The sequence below is a fragment of the Ambystoma mexicanum genome, chromosome 12 (assembly GCF_040938575.1).
Source record: "Ambystoma mexicanum isolate Mex_15411 chromosome 12, UKY_AmexF1_1, whole genome shotgun sequence".
NCBI lineage: Eukaryota > Metazoa > Chordata > Amphibia > Caudata > Ambystomatidae > Ambystoma > Ambystoma mexicanum.
In genome coordinates this window covers 572,849,748-572,865,153 of record NC_090936.1, presented here as the reverse complement: position 1 = coordinate 572,865,153, position 15,406 = coordinate 572,849,748, and the positions used below count along the sequence as shown (strand labels likewise).

Sequence of the window (15,406 nt, the reverse complement as noted above, 5' to 3'; positions counted from 1 at the left end):
AGGACAGAAGGGAGGCTGGAGTCAAGATTAGAGAGCAGATCTTTCAGGAGAGCAGTTTCTGTGCCGTGCCCCTGGCTGTTCCTAAGCCAGATTGATGGTCATGAAGACAACCAACAGATTCAGTATGGAGAGTAAGCTGGGAGATGGCCAGCTTATCCAGAAGTTTGCCCATGAAAGGAGTGATAGAAATCGGGCAATAGTTTGCCAGACAGGTAGGATCGGAAGAAGGCTTTTTGACGAGGGGGGTGCACAAGGGAGTGCTTGGAGAGAGGGGAAAGATCTAGTGGCAAAAGAATGATTGCAGAAATCGGCCAAGGCTGGAGCAAGGGTGTCAATGTGGTCCTTGATGGTTCTAGAGGAGCACCTGTTTGGACAACACTTTCATAGATCAGACTTTTCTAGAAACCTCGTCAGGTGTTATCAGGGAGAAAGAGGAGAACGGAGGCGGAGAAGGTGGCGGCGAGCTGGCCGAAAGGGGGCCAAGAGATGTCGAAGGAGAGGAAGAGGAGAGCAAGGACAGGAGGTACTGAGTTTTAGTGGTGAAGTGAGTGGCCAGAGCTGTACAGAGAGCCTGGGAGGGAAGAGGAGAGGTGGAGACTACGGCAGGATTGACCAGCTCCTTGCAGGTTTTAAAGAGTTCCCTGTGTTGTTAGATGCTGCAGAGACGCAGGCTTGGACGTGGATGCTCTTCTTGGACAGCTCAGAGTCTGTATAGCCTTTGGAGCAGGCAGCAGGCCAGTTTGTCAGAGGATGTGCTCAAAGCCTTCCACTTCCTCTTAGCCACCCTGCACTTGCAGTTCAGGGTGGTGAGGTCAGAGTCATACCATGAGATGCACTTGGAGGCAGGGTTCAGGCTGATTCTCAAGACAGGGGCAGGATGTCCAGAGTGTTGCAGATAGAAAGATGCAGGTTAGAGAGTGCGAGTCAGCTGCAGGAGTAGGGGGAGCAGAGAATGTAGCCACAAAGGCCTTCACTGGCACACGCTTCATGGGCCGAATGACCAAGAAGGTAAGTGGCAGTGCTGGGGTGGGCTTTGTCTGAGGGACAGAGTTTCAGGTGAGAGGAAAGCAGAAAGTTGTCAGTCCAAGAGAGGAGTGGTGAGGGGGTTAGAGAGGGGAATGTCTGAGGATAACACCCAGAGTGTGTTGGGCCAGAGGGTAGAATGGAGAGAGCGAGAGAGAGAGAGCGAGAGTCTGAGGTTGCAGAAGAGCCCAGAGGAGGGGTTAGAAACATCCAGGTGGACGTTGAGCTTTCGTGGAGGAGAAGTTGAGCAGTAGAGGCAAGGATAGGAGTGGTCAGCTCACTCCGAGGAATAGGGCAACCTGGCCAGGTGGCCTGTAGAGGGTGGCCACAGTCAGAGGCACCGGGAGAGAGAGAGCCTGAAGACCAGTCATTCAAAAGGTGGAGTAAGCCTGCATGGGAATGACAGGAGCAGGGATCCACTCTGGAAAGATCAGAGCTTCTCCCCCTCCGGGTCGGTTGGTTCTGGGCACAGCGAGATCTTGTAGCCATCAGGGAGCAGCGTGTCAAAACTCATGACAGAGCTGGACGTGATCCATGTCTCAGTGAGAGCGAGGACATCCAGGTCAGGTTCTTCGAGGAGGTGGCAGATATCAGAGGAGTGTTTGACAGCAGAGCAAGAGCTAAGAGTAGCCACGTGAAGTAGGTTGCCACTTGTGAACGACTTCCTGGGTGGGGTACAAGCTTGAGGTACACCCAGTGGAGGGGCCGAAGAGTTGGCAGAGGAGGTAGCAGGAGGTGGCATAGCGGCCAGAGAGTAGAAGGAGGGTGCCAGAAAGGTGGCAGAGGAACCAGAGTTGTACAGGGAGGCACAGCAGTAGAAGGAAAGATGTTGAAAAGACGGGGGAGACTCCTATCAAAAAGGAGGCGATTGGGCTGAGGGTCCTGGACCAAGATGGTGCCATTCAAATAGACAATGATCTTGGAGGAGTGGAAGGAGGCCAGGAGGGCATCCCACCGAGTGCCACCATTAATGGGAGAGGAGGAGAAAGGAGAGAGAGCTGAGACCATATGAAGAGTCCATAGGTCAGACGAGGGAACAACAAAGAGGATGTCGCGAGAGTCCGTCTGGAGGAAGCACTGATGGAGGCATCATCGATAGAGAGGCCTGGGCTGGAGACCAGAATGTCCCTCTTGAACTTCTTTCTTCCCGACTTAGTGAGAGGGATAGGATAGGAGACAGAGTAGCAGTTTGAGAAGGTAGTTGAAACGGACGGCAGCACAGATGGTGTGCGGAGGAAGTAGGAGGATGGAGTGAGGAGGGCCAGCCCAGCGCCGCTCATTCCAGGCAGAGCAGGGGGAGAGGGGGTTCACACAGTAGGGAACACACAGAAGGAGCAGACCGGTTCACAGAGCAGTACAAGGAACTCCCACAGGGTGGGGAACCCACAGAGGGGAGAGAGCCTAATGTGAGACAGTTAACAATACCAGATTTAACTTTCCTAAAGAGGAAAAAAGGCCTCGTTTTCAGACACAGCAGCAATGCACGAGAATGTGACAATCAGGTGAAATGAGAGGGAAGGCTAGCAATACAATTTTCCTGGGTGCTGTATACAAGTCGGCATGTGGTGTGGCTATGAGGCGGTGCCCTGGAACAGAGGGTGCTGCTGCGTGGTCTGGTGGCACACTGGTCGGTGTGCGGAGGCATAGGTGCGCTCTTGCACCTCATTCTCACAGCTATGTGGGCGGACAGCGCTTTGAGCTGGCCCCGTTCTTTAAGCACAACAAACCACAAGCACTACACCGCAACAACAAAACCAACCACGAATGGTTTCGCACAACAGCACATGGCGGCAACCAATCAAAAAACACAGTTAAGCTCAGCGAACAGTGTTAACCGAACTGATGCTGCCAACAGCACATCACAGCTCTCTTGCTCTTCACCCGCTCATTCCTACTATCCCATCCCACCCTCTTTCCCTTTCAGATCCGTCAGGGGACCACTCCGGTGGCGATAGTGCGCGTATAAATAGCCTTTAACCTTAACATTTACACACTGAACAGGAGCAAGAGATTAGGATTGGCCGGAGCACAGTGCATAACTGTTGAGCAGTGACTGTTTCCTGGGAATATTCATCTGGGGTGAATGGTTGTGTGGAGAGAGACCGTATCTAGTCAATTCATCTAAAACCATTGAAATGTTTCCATCTAAACAATGTCGATCTAATTCATGTTTTTGGGTGCTAAAGGGTACATTTTTGTTCAGGTGTATTTTAAAGGGTAAAAAACAGGTTTGCGAGGGGGAACCCCCCCAAAAAAAATGCATTAGATGGACATTTTTTAGATGGAAAAATGTCATTGGAATGGCATTAGATGCAATGGTTTTAGAGGAAATTACCATAAACCCGTGGAGACCTCTACCGTTGGGCTACTTACACAGTTGGACCAGATACCCATACCGCTCAGGGTATGCAAATATTGAACACAGCCGACAGACCAGGCCCATATCCAGGGTGCCACTTCATAACTTAACCATGGATGGAAAGGGTACCTTGATGTGCAAACGACTCATTCTTTACAGTCTATTACAGCATGTAGTGCAGGCTTCAACTTTCCAGGCGCCTCTACAGAGAAGGTTTCACGCTACTTAAAGCAGCACCCAACTTCCCACGTGTGATCTCCTTTTGCACCCTCTGTGTCGACCCTGCTAACAGTGCCTCACGTGTCTGGCATTTCACATAGGCGAGGTTATTGTTCTTTCACTGGGTAAAGCAGAAGTTCTTGCCATTCATGCAGTGTTGCACAACATGTACAGGAAGTCCCCCATTACATCAGTTCACCCCACACTTGTTCTTTTTGCACCATTGCGTAGGGGAATACATTCGGTTCGGGTTTTTGAGTCCGCCAGTGGTGACAAGTACACGAATAAACACAAACATTACATATTCACAAATATCGTCTCACATATGGGAGCAATCAAGAATTCCTGGGGTGAGTCTTAACTGGCCATGTTAAAATGGCAGCGCTCGTTTGTGCACATCTCAAGATCTCCTGGAATCCTATTGGATCAGGTTTGTTGCCCAGCATCCGAGGATGCTGCACGTACCTTTAGATTGTGAATCATCAATACACAATGAAAACGTCAAACAGTTGCAACGACATAGATTCTCTCTGGTGTATACACAACTGTACTCAGAGCTTAAACACTTGTAATAGGAATTCTAGGACCGCAAATCCAGTAGGAGTAATCCCTCTTTATATTTGGAGTATGCGTTAGACCCGTTATCAATGCACAAGCCTGCTGCTAACGGCACCTCTAATAGAGGGGGGTCCGCCCGTCGGAGTGTTTCTAGTGAGTGTTGCAGACCATTTGTGAAACATTCAACCATGGTCTCAGTTGTGCCAGCAGATGAGAACATCCCTCCCAAGATCACATTTGCCGCTCTCCTCCCAGATTCCTTAATGACACATGTGTGCCTTGATTATTCTCTGATGTGCGGCTTACCCCTGAGGTAAAGATGGACGGGTTTCCACTCTCCAGCATCTCCTCCAGCTCCTCGTCCGTGGTACTTTTGCCCGCTGTTCGCAAGAGGGAAGAGAGAAGACATGGAGTTAGGCTTCACCACTTATATTAAAATGCTAGAGTGATGTAAACAAAACCCAGGTGGGAATTGCTTTGAAGTGTGCCTGCTACCGTCTGTGACATACCGGTCGCTCTAATGTCTGCAGTATGATGGGAGACGCATGGCACAGAGCAGATCAGGCACACTTCTGGCTAATGTGCCCAGTCATTTGGGTGCCACCACTCAGATAGTGGGAAGATTGGACTGTGGTCTTGAAGCGCATTTAGCCACTGGATTCACCCAACTACACAGTATTTTTATTTCCCAAAAATACAAATAAACATTGACTAAAGACCAGGAGAGGATTTAGTTTCCATGCATTGGCCCACTTTACACAGGATCCCCTGGATGGGAGTAAGGGTTTAAAATAGATTTCTTTTTCAATTGGCAGCCAGTCTCTGAATGGGTGCCCAGTGAGGGAGAGAGGGGAGCACATTTGATGCCAATTCCCCTTTAATAGTTATATCAAGGGTTATATTTGATTGCATTTGTTTTGATTTATAGTTCATTTTGACAGTACCTACCTGTGAAATAACACTCCAGGAGGCCGAGACCGGATCGGGGAGTGGGGGGTTAGGGGGAGGGGGGAGAGGGGGTGCATTGAGAGGATACAACAATGTCAATTAGAGGTAGAATAGGCTCTACATTCCAGAACTTGATTCAAGATTTGGAAGGGCTATGTAGTAGAAATGCTTGAGCTTTTGGAAAGTGTACCTCAGATAGAGTTAGAGGAGTCAAAGTTGACCTCATAGCCTCCATTTCAGTAGATTCCTGAATGTCTCTGAAATGCTATTCAAATCTTAAGACTCTGGGTCAAGGATCCTCCCCTGAAAAGATCTGACCCCAATGGGATCTTCGTCAATGGTTTGATTTGCAGATTTCTTATTGATTGAAGGTTTCTTGAAGGAATGAAAGTCTCCAGGTCAGATGTATTTAGGATTTTGGACCATGCAACCAAAAGCACCATGTGGATGAAGCAGAAGGATTTCCGGGTAATCCTGGGTTGAACTGGAAGCCTGGCAATGCTTTTAATGCTAGTGCGATGTGGGCAGGCAGTTTAAGTGCTAGATTCAGTTATGCTGGTTTGTTCTGTACCAGTTGTACTTCGGATTAGAAAAAAGAAAAAGGCATTGCGCCTCCTCTTTTTTGTAATCTGAAGTGCTGACAACTGCAGTCAGCCCTTTAACCATGTAGCCTTTGGCTACATGGGCTGTCTGCTGTGCGATAATTCTTTACTCAAGCAAATGGAGAGGCCAGGCAGTCCAAGGAGTGGTGTGGTTAAAGGGTTGCCTGCTGGAGGGGGTAGGTCCACAGGCAGCCCGTTAACCATGCGGCTCCCTGAATTAAAGGGCCGTCTGCTGCGAATGAGAAATGGGGTGCACTGGTGTCACCTTTGCTGCGCCCAGACCCTCCTTTTGTTTAAAAGGAGGGGCAGGGCACACCAAAGGTAATAATGCCAATGCGCACCAGCTCTCCTGCTTTTACCAGCCTCCTTACCCCAGGCGAGGGGGGGCCTGGTGTAAGTACACCTGTACTTGGGCCATGCCCTCCAACAAGAGCCCTCACCTCGATTTAGCATCCCACGTAAAGCACTGCTCCTAGCCTAGCCTGCTACTGAGGTAAAGGCTTTGTAACAGAATTTCATGTTCCACTGTATTGTATTGTATGCCAATGTAAAGCCCAAGAGGATCTGTTGGTGTATGGCCGTGGCTTTTGGTAGATTTTCTCAGTGGTTTCCCCAGAGGTTGCATTTAAAGTTCTGTGGTACGCATCCTCGTTCCTGAAAATGAGGAAACGTGTGCTTTTTAAAGTCTAAAGCACAGAGGGTTGCGTCTCTGTCAAATACTGATAAAGGGATGTGTTTTTTGCATATTTCTTTTAAATCTTATCCATCATTACTGAGTTGGGACAGACCCAAGTATGAAATGGAGCATGCAAATGGCCCCTTTTCACTGACAAGTCACACCTCACTGGGCAGGGGCCATTGGCATTCCAAAGCCCATCATCCTGTGTATACTCCACAGTAAACACCTGCACCACATAAGCCTGGTGTTTTTCTACCTAGTCTGCGATATGTCCAAGTTGGCATGACATGGGGAGGTAAAAATGCATACACGTGCACATTTTCTTCAGAAGATGCTTGTGTCAAACAATTCTAGGAGTATAGATAAGTAGGGCAGTACACAGATGTCCGATTGTCCTGTGCAGGTTAGAAAATGTCAAGCATCAGGGTATTGTAATTGTTTTACGGACTCCTTGATTTCGGGAATAAGGGGCGTTTAAAATTAATTCTGAAAACATGGAAAGGGGGTGGTTTTAAAAAAATGGAGACGAGCATGGGTACAAATTTAGACTGAGTGCCACCACCAGGGTTGTTCTCCAAACTGCATTGATAGGCCTCTCTCCCACTATATAGGTGTCTCAAACTTAGCAGATAGAGGGGCCGCCGTGCCCAAACTGCATTGTGTGTTCTCCAAACTACACTGATAGGCTTTTCTCCCACTATACAGGTGTCTCAAACCTAGCAGGGCCGCCGTGCCCAAATTGCATTGTCGCTAAGGGAGACGGAGAGTAAAGAGAGCCACTGTTAGAACCCAACTATATAACTATACAACCCTTAACTCCACCCTTATACCCCGACCAAGACAACAACTAGACTAAAACAACTCAGAATCGTACAATGCCGTGCAAACGACCCACCCAGAGGGAAAGAAGAGAAGAAAGAACAAAGACCCCGAAACTTCAACTAAGAACCGCAACAACAGAACACACCCCCACAGACAGGTTAAAAGATCGGACCAACACTGAAAGAAGAGACAAATCCCTTTACCTAACTCCATACCTCGCTGAGACCTACTCACCAGATCGAACCAACGCGACGCCAAAACCAACTACACTGAACAACCTACCAACATCACGAAGAAGGACAAACCCCACCAGATACAACAAGCACACAACTGAAGCAATAACACCATACATCACCAAAGCAAGAAGAACCCCCAACCCACAACCATGTCCCCTGGAAGACGAACCAGATGAAAACAAAAACCCTAGACTAAACCTAGAAGAACTACTCGAGAAGATCAGAAAACGACCCTAACAAAAAAAGGCATCCATCTTTCTTCGTCGAGGGGTGAGGGCAGGAGCCCCCCCCAGCCCAGCAGAGGATCCAGGCTCCTAGCGAGCAACACGGACAGGGCCTGCCTGACCCTGTCCCCATACGGCGCCTGACTCGCCCAAACCGGGCGCGGCGCGAAACCGAGGCTGAGCCTCGATTACATCAGCTGGATCCGCCGGCAGGCGGATTCGCCGGCGGCCAGTCCGAAGGCCATACAAAGGCCTGTTCCTGCGCCCCAGATCCCCCCATTCCATCTTTCTTCGTCGAGGGGTGAGGGCAGGAGCCCCCCCAGCCCAGCAGAGGATCCAGGCTCCTAGCGAGCAACACGGACAGGGCCTGCCTGACCCTGTCCCCATACGGCGCCTGACTCGCCCAAACCGGGCGCGGCGCGAAACCGAGGCTGAGCCTCGATTACATCAGCTGGATCCGCCGGCAGGCGGATTCGCCGGCGGCCAGTCCGAAGGCCATACAAAGGCCTGTTCCTGCGCCTGTTACGCGCATGGAAGCGCGGCGTGGCCACCCCCCCTGCACATTTTTACTATTCTCCAACCGATAGACTACCACTCGGACAATGAAAACGTACTGTAAGTACATGCCAGCACTGGATAAACTACTGTAGGTTTGTAATTTTAACCCCTTCTACTGAAATGTGCTCACGGTCTCTAATACTGGTCGCCTACAGACTACATTAGACTGCCATATTGTGCCCTTTGGTCGCATACAGACCACATTAGACTGCTGTATTGTGCCCTTTGGTCGTCTACAGACCACATTAGACTGCCATATTGTGCCCTTTGGTCGCATACAGACCACATTAGACTGCCATATTGTGCCCTTTGGTCGCATACAGACCACATTAGACTGCCGTATTGTGCCCTTTGGTCGCCTACAGACCACGTTAGACTGCCGTATTGTGCCCTTTGGTCGCATACAGACCACATTAGACTGCCGTATTGTGCCCTTTGGTCGCATACAGACCACATTAGACTGCCGTATTGTGCCCTTTGGTCGCCTACAGACCACATTAGACTGCTGTATTGTGCCCTTTGGTCGCATACAGACCACTTTGAGGAATTAGCGCTGTGCCTTATGGTCGCTGCTTGCCCTGACACTAATCCAATATGCAAACTTGGTTGCCCCTCATGTTCCCGTTCTGCATTCTCCCCAACCACACACACTGCTTGGCCCACTACTACTGGCCCCATAATAACGGTCTCAGCAAGCCGGCATGCCCCCGGCATCACCCTATCCCATGTCCTACACCGTTCCTTCCCTCTACTCCCCCATTCCCAAACAGCGCAAGTCTTACTCCTAGGACCTATCTGAATACCATCAAGCATCATGCTATCAGCCCTGATCCAATCTCACATGTATTGCCCACAGCAGAGTCACCTCACCACAGCCATACCGAAAAATTCTCTAACCCCGTGACAGGTGTAGCAAGACACTTCCGATTAAGGTCTCGTACCTTCAACCACCCCAACCCAGTCAAATATGAACACACACCTCCCAAACAAATTAGGCCCAGAGTACCTCCCCCTCATCAAAACCATACTCCTAGCCAGAAACCCAACACTACTTCCAAACCAGCTCCGGACACCCCCAATAAATTACTATCCACCTTTAAAGGAGCGCTTATCAATGCCCGCTCCTTAGGGGCGCATGCTATAGAAGTTCACGACCTCATTATGGAATCACAGCTCGACATACTAGTAGTCACAGAGTCCTGGCTCCATCAAGCATCAGGTCCACTACTAACTCTGGCAATCCCATCCGACTACACCATATTCAGAACAGATAGGACCCACTCACAAGGAGGCGGTGTTGCTATTATAGCCAAGACTAAATTACAGCTTAGATCTTGTCCCATTGAAAGTATTGAAGGGTATGAAACATTACTCGTAAAATTTCCCATAAATGCCAAAACTACTATTAATTTTAGTAATTTATAGAGCACCTAGCCCCAACAACCACCCAGAGACTGAAATTCCGTTGCTATTAGCTCCACTAATAAAACCTAGCTCGAAATACATCATCCTGGGTGACCTTAACCTAGGTTTCAATGACAGCCAAGATGCCAAAGCAGAATCACTGCACTCCGCCCTGAAGGACATGGGTTTCAGCCAACTAGTTAATGCACCCACACATATCAAAGGCAGGACTCTTGATTGGATCCTCTCCCTTAATACCACCGTAACCATTGAGGTCATCTCCCCTCTTACTTGGACCAATCACCATAACATTGTATTTACAATCAATCCCGCCGAACCCACACAAAAGAAACCTAAAACTAGGATTACCTATGAAACTAGAAACGCCCGCAAACTCACGCCAGAAAACTTCACGCCTCCTCTTTCAAAAATCCTAGCTTCTACCTCGATCACCAGTGACAACCCCTGTCTCCTAGCAGACATATATCACAACTGCCTCACTGCAACCATTAATGCTATAGCACCGCTCACCACCAAGGCAAAACGCTCAGACAAGCGATCTAGCTTCTGGTTCAATGATGATCTTATCGCCCTCAGAAGAACCAAACGCGCGTGTGAACATGCCTACAGAAAGCATCCTACTGCAGAGGCAGAAAAAGCCTACCAAGAAATAAACAAAACCTATAAAACAGCTACTATTACCTACAAATCTAATGCGTACAATAATAGGATCAGCAATGCTACTTCAGATACCAAGGAATTATTTGCCATTCTAAAAGAATTGGAAAACCCCACTCCAGCCATAAACCCAACCATCCCCAGCAAGGAATGGTGCACCACTATACAAGACGCACTAACAGCCAAAATTGAACTACTCCAAATAAAAATCACATCCAAAAAACAATCACTAGCCAACAAACCTGCCCTCCTTAACCTAAATCGACCACATCAGGAATTCACCAGCGCCCCATTCCATTTCACACCAGTATCCCAAAATGTAGTGTTTGACACCATCGCCAAACTTAAAGCCTCCAACTGCAAAGGCGATTCTGTCCCCGCATCAGTAGTCAAATCCTGCGCTCACACCCTCACCCCCATTATCACCAACTTCGTCAACGCTTCCTTCAATACTAACCTAGTACCAGCTAGCATTAAAGAAGCCTGGGGCACCCCTCTCCTGAAAAAACCTACCCTAGACCCCACTGTGCCCACTAATTACAGACCAATAACAACTGTCCCATTTCTCCTCAAAATATTGGATAAATTAGCATACAACCAAGTCCAAACTCACCTCGAACAAAACCACCTCCTTGGCACGAGGCAATCAGGCTTCCGCCCCAACCATAGCACAGAAACGGCGCTCCTTGACTTAAAAATCCAGATGGATACCATCAGAGACTCAGGGAAACTCTGCATCCTCCCCCTACTCGATCTCTCCGCAGCGTTTGATGTAGTAGATCATAATAAACTGTGCGCCACACTAGCGAAAGACTTCAACTTCTCCACCGAAGCTACTACCTGGATCAAATCCTTTCTTGCTGACCGCACCTTCAGGGTTACCATAGGTAAACAAGCCGCCAACCCCATCATAGTACCCATTGGTGTCCCCCAAGGTTCCTGTCTCTCACCAACATTATACAATGCATACACTAAACTCCTCTTCTCAGCGCTAGACGACATGGGTGTCATCTACACCAACTTTGCAGATGACACCCAGATCCTCATCCCTTTATCGGGAGACTACACTCAAGACACCGACACTATCAACAAAATATATGCCATAATCCAAAACTGGATGGCACTAAATAGCCTCTGTCTCAATGAGAAGACTGAGGTTCTCATTGTGGGCTCCCAATCCAAAATAGAAGCATTACATCCTGATTACTCATCCATCAACATTGATGGCACAAACATATCAGTACTCAAACAAGTGAAAACACTAGGTGTCTACCTTGATGCCAACCTCACCATGACCAAACACATCAACGCCCTCTCTTCCTCTACATCCTACACCGCAAAACTTATTGCTCTCAGTCGCCAATTCTTGACACCCACCAATTGTATCACGCTGGCAAGAGCTTTAATCTTATCCAGGCTCGACTACTGCAACGTACTCTACCTGGGTACCTCAAAAGCCAATCTAAACAAACTACAGCTCATCCAAAATAAAGCCCTTCGGGCGGCCCTTGGAATAAGGAAGTCAGATCATATCTCAAATATTAGAAGAAACCATCACTGGCTCCCCATCAAAGCCAGGGTCACATTCAAAGCTCTGTGCGTCACATTCAAATGCATCCACTCATGTGTCCCCATCTACCTCAACCACGCCATCACCAGAAAAGTATCCAAGAGGCCCCTCAGATCTAACAGTCAATTACTACTAGCTATCCCCCGCTACAAGACAACCAAGGCAGGAGGCAGTAGTTTCCAATACCTCGCACCCACATATTGGAACACTCTTCCCCCTCCCCATCAAAAATGAGCAAACATTCTCAGGTTTCAAGAAATCCCTGAAAACGTGGCTATTTAACCAAGACTAAAAAATCCCCCTCCATGCTTCAGGAAATATCATTGTACTGAAACCCTGCATTTAATGTCTTCGTGTATGATTATTTTATATTCACATGCACTGCGCCCGATTGGCAAAATCCAAGAAATGTTTTAACCAAGCTGTCTGTAACATCGCCGTGGTACCCAAGGGTTTGGGCGAGTAATAAATGCAATAAATAAATAAATAAATAAAATAAATATCCAAGCTACACCTCTAAACTCCACTGCAATCTAATAAATGCAAGATGCATATCAAAACACTCTACAGAGATCTTCGACCTACTCGACGACAAGGGCATCAACATCCTCTTCATCACAGAAATTTGGCTGGAAGACAACTACAAAATCACACTCCAAAGCTGCCTTCCAGCAAACTTTAAATGCCTTCAAATAAACAGGAAAAACAAAAAAGGAGGAGTCATTGCAATAGCATTTAAAGAGCAGCTGAAAATAAGAACAGACGAAGCACTCAACATCCCCAACTGCGAGTCCATGGTCATGCACCTAACAGCTATCCCATAAACCAACATCACATTCATCCTGGTGTACAGACCCCCAACTTATGATGCATCCTTCGTCGACAACTTCATAGAAGCCATAACCAACATAGCCATCAACCACGAACACCTAATCATACTGGGGGACTTCAACATCTGGTTTGAAGACAGTCATGCCAACTCCCAAAACTCACTGATTGAACAACTCACCACCATGAAACTACGACAACTAGTAAAAGGGGCAACTCACTCGGTAGGACACACCTTGGACGCAATATTCGCAGAGGAAAAACTCATCACCACTGCACCGCCGATACAAATACCGTGGAGTGACCATCTCATCATCCCATTCGTAATCACTCTGCCTACTCAAGTCTACATCCAACCTCCCAAACTCACAGCCACCACAAAAAGAAACTGGAAAGACGTCAAAAAAGGCAACCTATTCGAACAACTGGAGTTAACTAAGCCCTCAGCAACAGAACTAGACCTAGCTGACCTAGACGGGAAAGCTGAGATACTACACAAATGGATTGCAGATACAATTGACAAGATGGCCCAGAAAAACCATTCACACCATCAAAAAAGAGAGCAATGGCAAAATGGTTTACCCCACTACTAAGCACCATGAAAAAAGAAAACAAAAAGATGGAAATGGAATGGAGGAAAGATTACAATCCAGACAAAAAAACAATGTTCCAGAAGCACATTCGCGCATACAAGAAGGAAATTCAAAAGGCAAAGAGAAGGCATTATGATGACAGAATCACAAATGCCACCAACACACAAAAAGAAATGTTCTGTATCATTAAAGAAATGAGAAACCCACCAGGCTGTGACAACACCCCAACCCCCTCGGAGAAACTATGCAACAACCTTGCAGACCACTTCAAAAAGAAAATCAATGACATCTGACAAACCATCCAACAGAGACCAACCAGCAGCGACTTACAACCAAACAAACCTAAATCAGAACCGCAGCACAAACTCAATAACTACCCTGAAATATCAGCAGAGGCATTCGCAATGCTAATAAAACACAGCAAGAAAGCGGGCTCACCGATGGATCCCTGCCCCCCCCAGACATCTACAAATCAATCCTTGGACAAGGAACACCAGCAGAATACTTCAGAAACCTTCTAAATCTATCACTGGCAACAGGAACAGTACCAAGGATCTTCAAATCGGCTTACATCAAACCACTTCTGAAAAACACAAGCGGGGACGTAGATGACCTCTCCAACTACAGACCAATCTCCAACATCCCCTACCCGGCCAAACACCTCGAAACCTACGTATACAAACTAACCCAAGAATACGTTGAAGAACACCACCTGCTAGACCAAGCTCAAGTCGGCTTCAGACCCACATGAGGTACAGAAACAGCACTACTATCCATCTGGGATGACCTAAAAACAAACGCAGACTCCAACACATCATCTGCCCTTATCCTGCTCGACCTCTCCGCAGCCTTCGACACAGTTAGCCATGACACCCTAACCAAAAGACTGGAAGACATAGGCATAACAGACACAGCGCTACGCTGGACTAAATCATTCCTAGCAGACAGAACTGAAACCGTCTGGATCAAACCCTTCAAATCCACCCCACGAGTCAACGACTGGAGTACCACAAGGATCCTCACTATCACCACTGTACTTCAACATCTACCAAACCCCAGTAATCAGAATCTTCAAGAAACACAACATCAAATGCTACAACTACGCAGACGACACTCAAATCATCTACAAGATCGAAGACACCCAAGCCGATCATTCAAACTTAATCGACTGTCTAAAAGAAGTCTTCAACTGGATGAATGCCAACAACCTGAAAATGAACCCAGGAAAAACCAAAATCATGATCATATCCAAAGACCAAGAGAAGGAAACCGCCATCCCATGGCCAACGGAAATGGGATCTACACCATCACCATCTAAGGTAGTAAAAAATCTGGGAGTCCTGATGGACAACACCCTAAACTTAGAACCGCAAATAAACGCAACAGTCAAGAAATGCTTCTTCCTCCTCCACACGGCAAGAAAAATACTACCTTTCCTCTCCTTCACACACAAAACACTCACCATCGTCTGCCTCATCATGTCAAGTATCGACTATGCAAACAGCCTCTACCTCGGTGTACCGGAATACCTACTGAAGAAGCTACAACGGATCCAAAACACAGCAGCCAGACTACTCCTCAAACTATCCAGAAGAGACCACATCACCCCGGCCCTAAAAACACTACACTGGCTCCCAGTAAAACAGCGTATCATCTTCACAACAATGTGCATAACTGTAGAAATCAAGACCCGGACCAGGTTTGGGTTGCTGAAATTATACTTTATTCTTGTGATTTTAAACTAAAGAAAATATAGTCCATGAACTCCTTGAGAGTTACTCCACTCTTAGGCAGCCTTCCAGGGACGTGATTTTAAACCCTCCTAAGTCTCCTTGGTGTCCGGATAGGCCCACCAGTTGTTCCTTCTCTCCTCGTCCTCTTCGTATGACTAGGAAAATGAACAAACGCTGGATTAGTTCCTGGGCTTTTATGTGATGTGAGTGACTTGCTTCCCCCCCAATGGAAACCTCCCCTGTCAATCTGGCTTCTCATTGGCTGGTATTGCCATGTCCCGCCTCCTTTAAAGGCTGCCGTGGTTTCCCAAAGTGCCTGATTCTGCTGCCTGCCAGGAGAGTCCCGCTCCCAGGCAACTCCATCCCGTGAGT

The 15,406-nt window shown here is 47.7% G+C and overlaps 1 protein-coding gene across 5 annotated transcripts in view; it reads right to left on the bottom strand.

Moving 5' to 3' along the window:
* The window catches only part of STX3 (syntaxin 3), a 404,614-nt gene that overhangs the window by 85,251 nt on the left and 303,957 nt on the right, over positions 1-15,406 (bottom strand). For all 5 annotated transcript variants that reach the window (XM_069628893.1, XM_069628892.1, XM_069628896.1 and 2 more), the window contains exon 7: positions 4,466-4,539. In XM_069628893.1, coding sequence (XP_069484994.1) covers positions 4,466-4,539 — 74 coding nt within the window. The remainder of the gene's footprint in view (positions 1-4,465; positions 4,540-15,406) is intronic.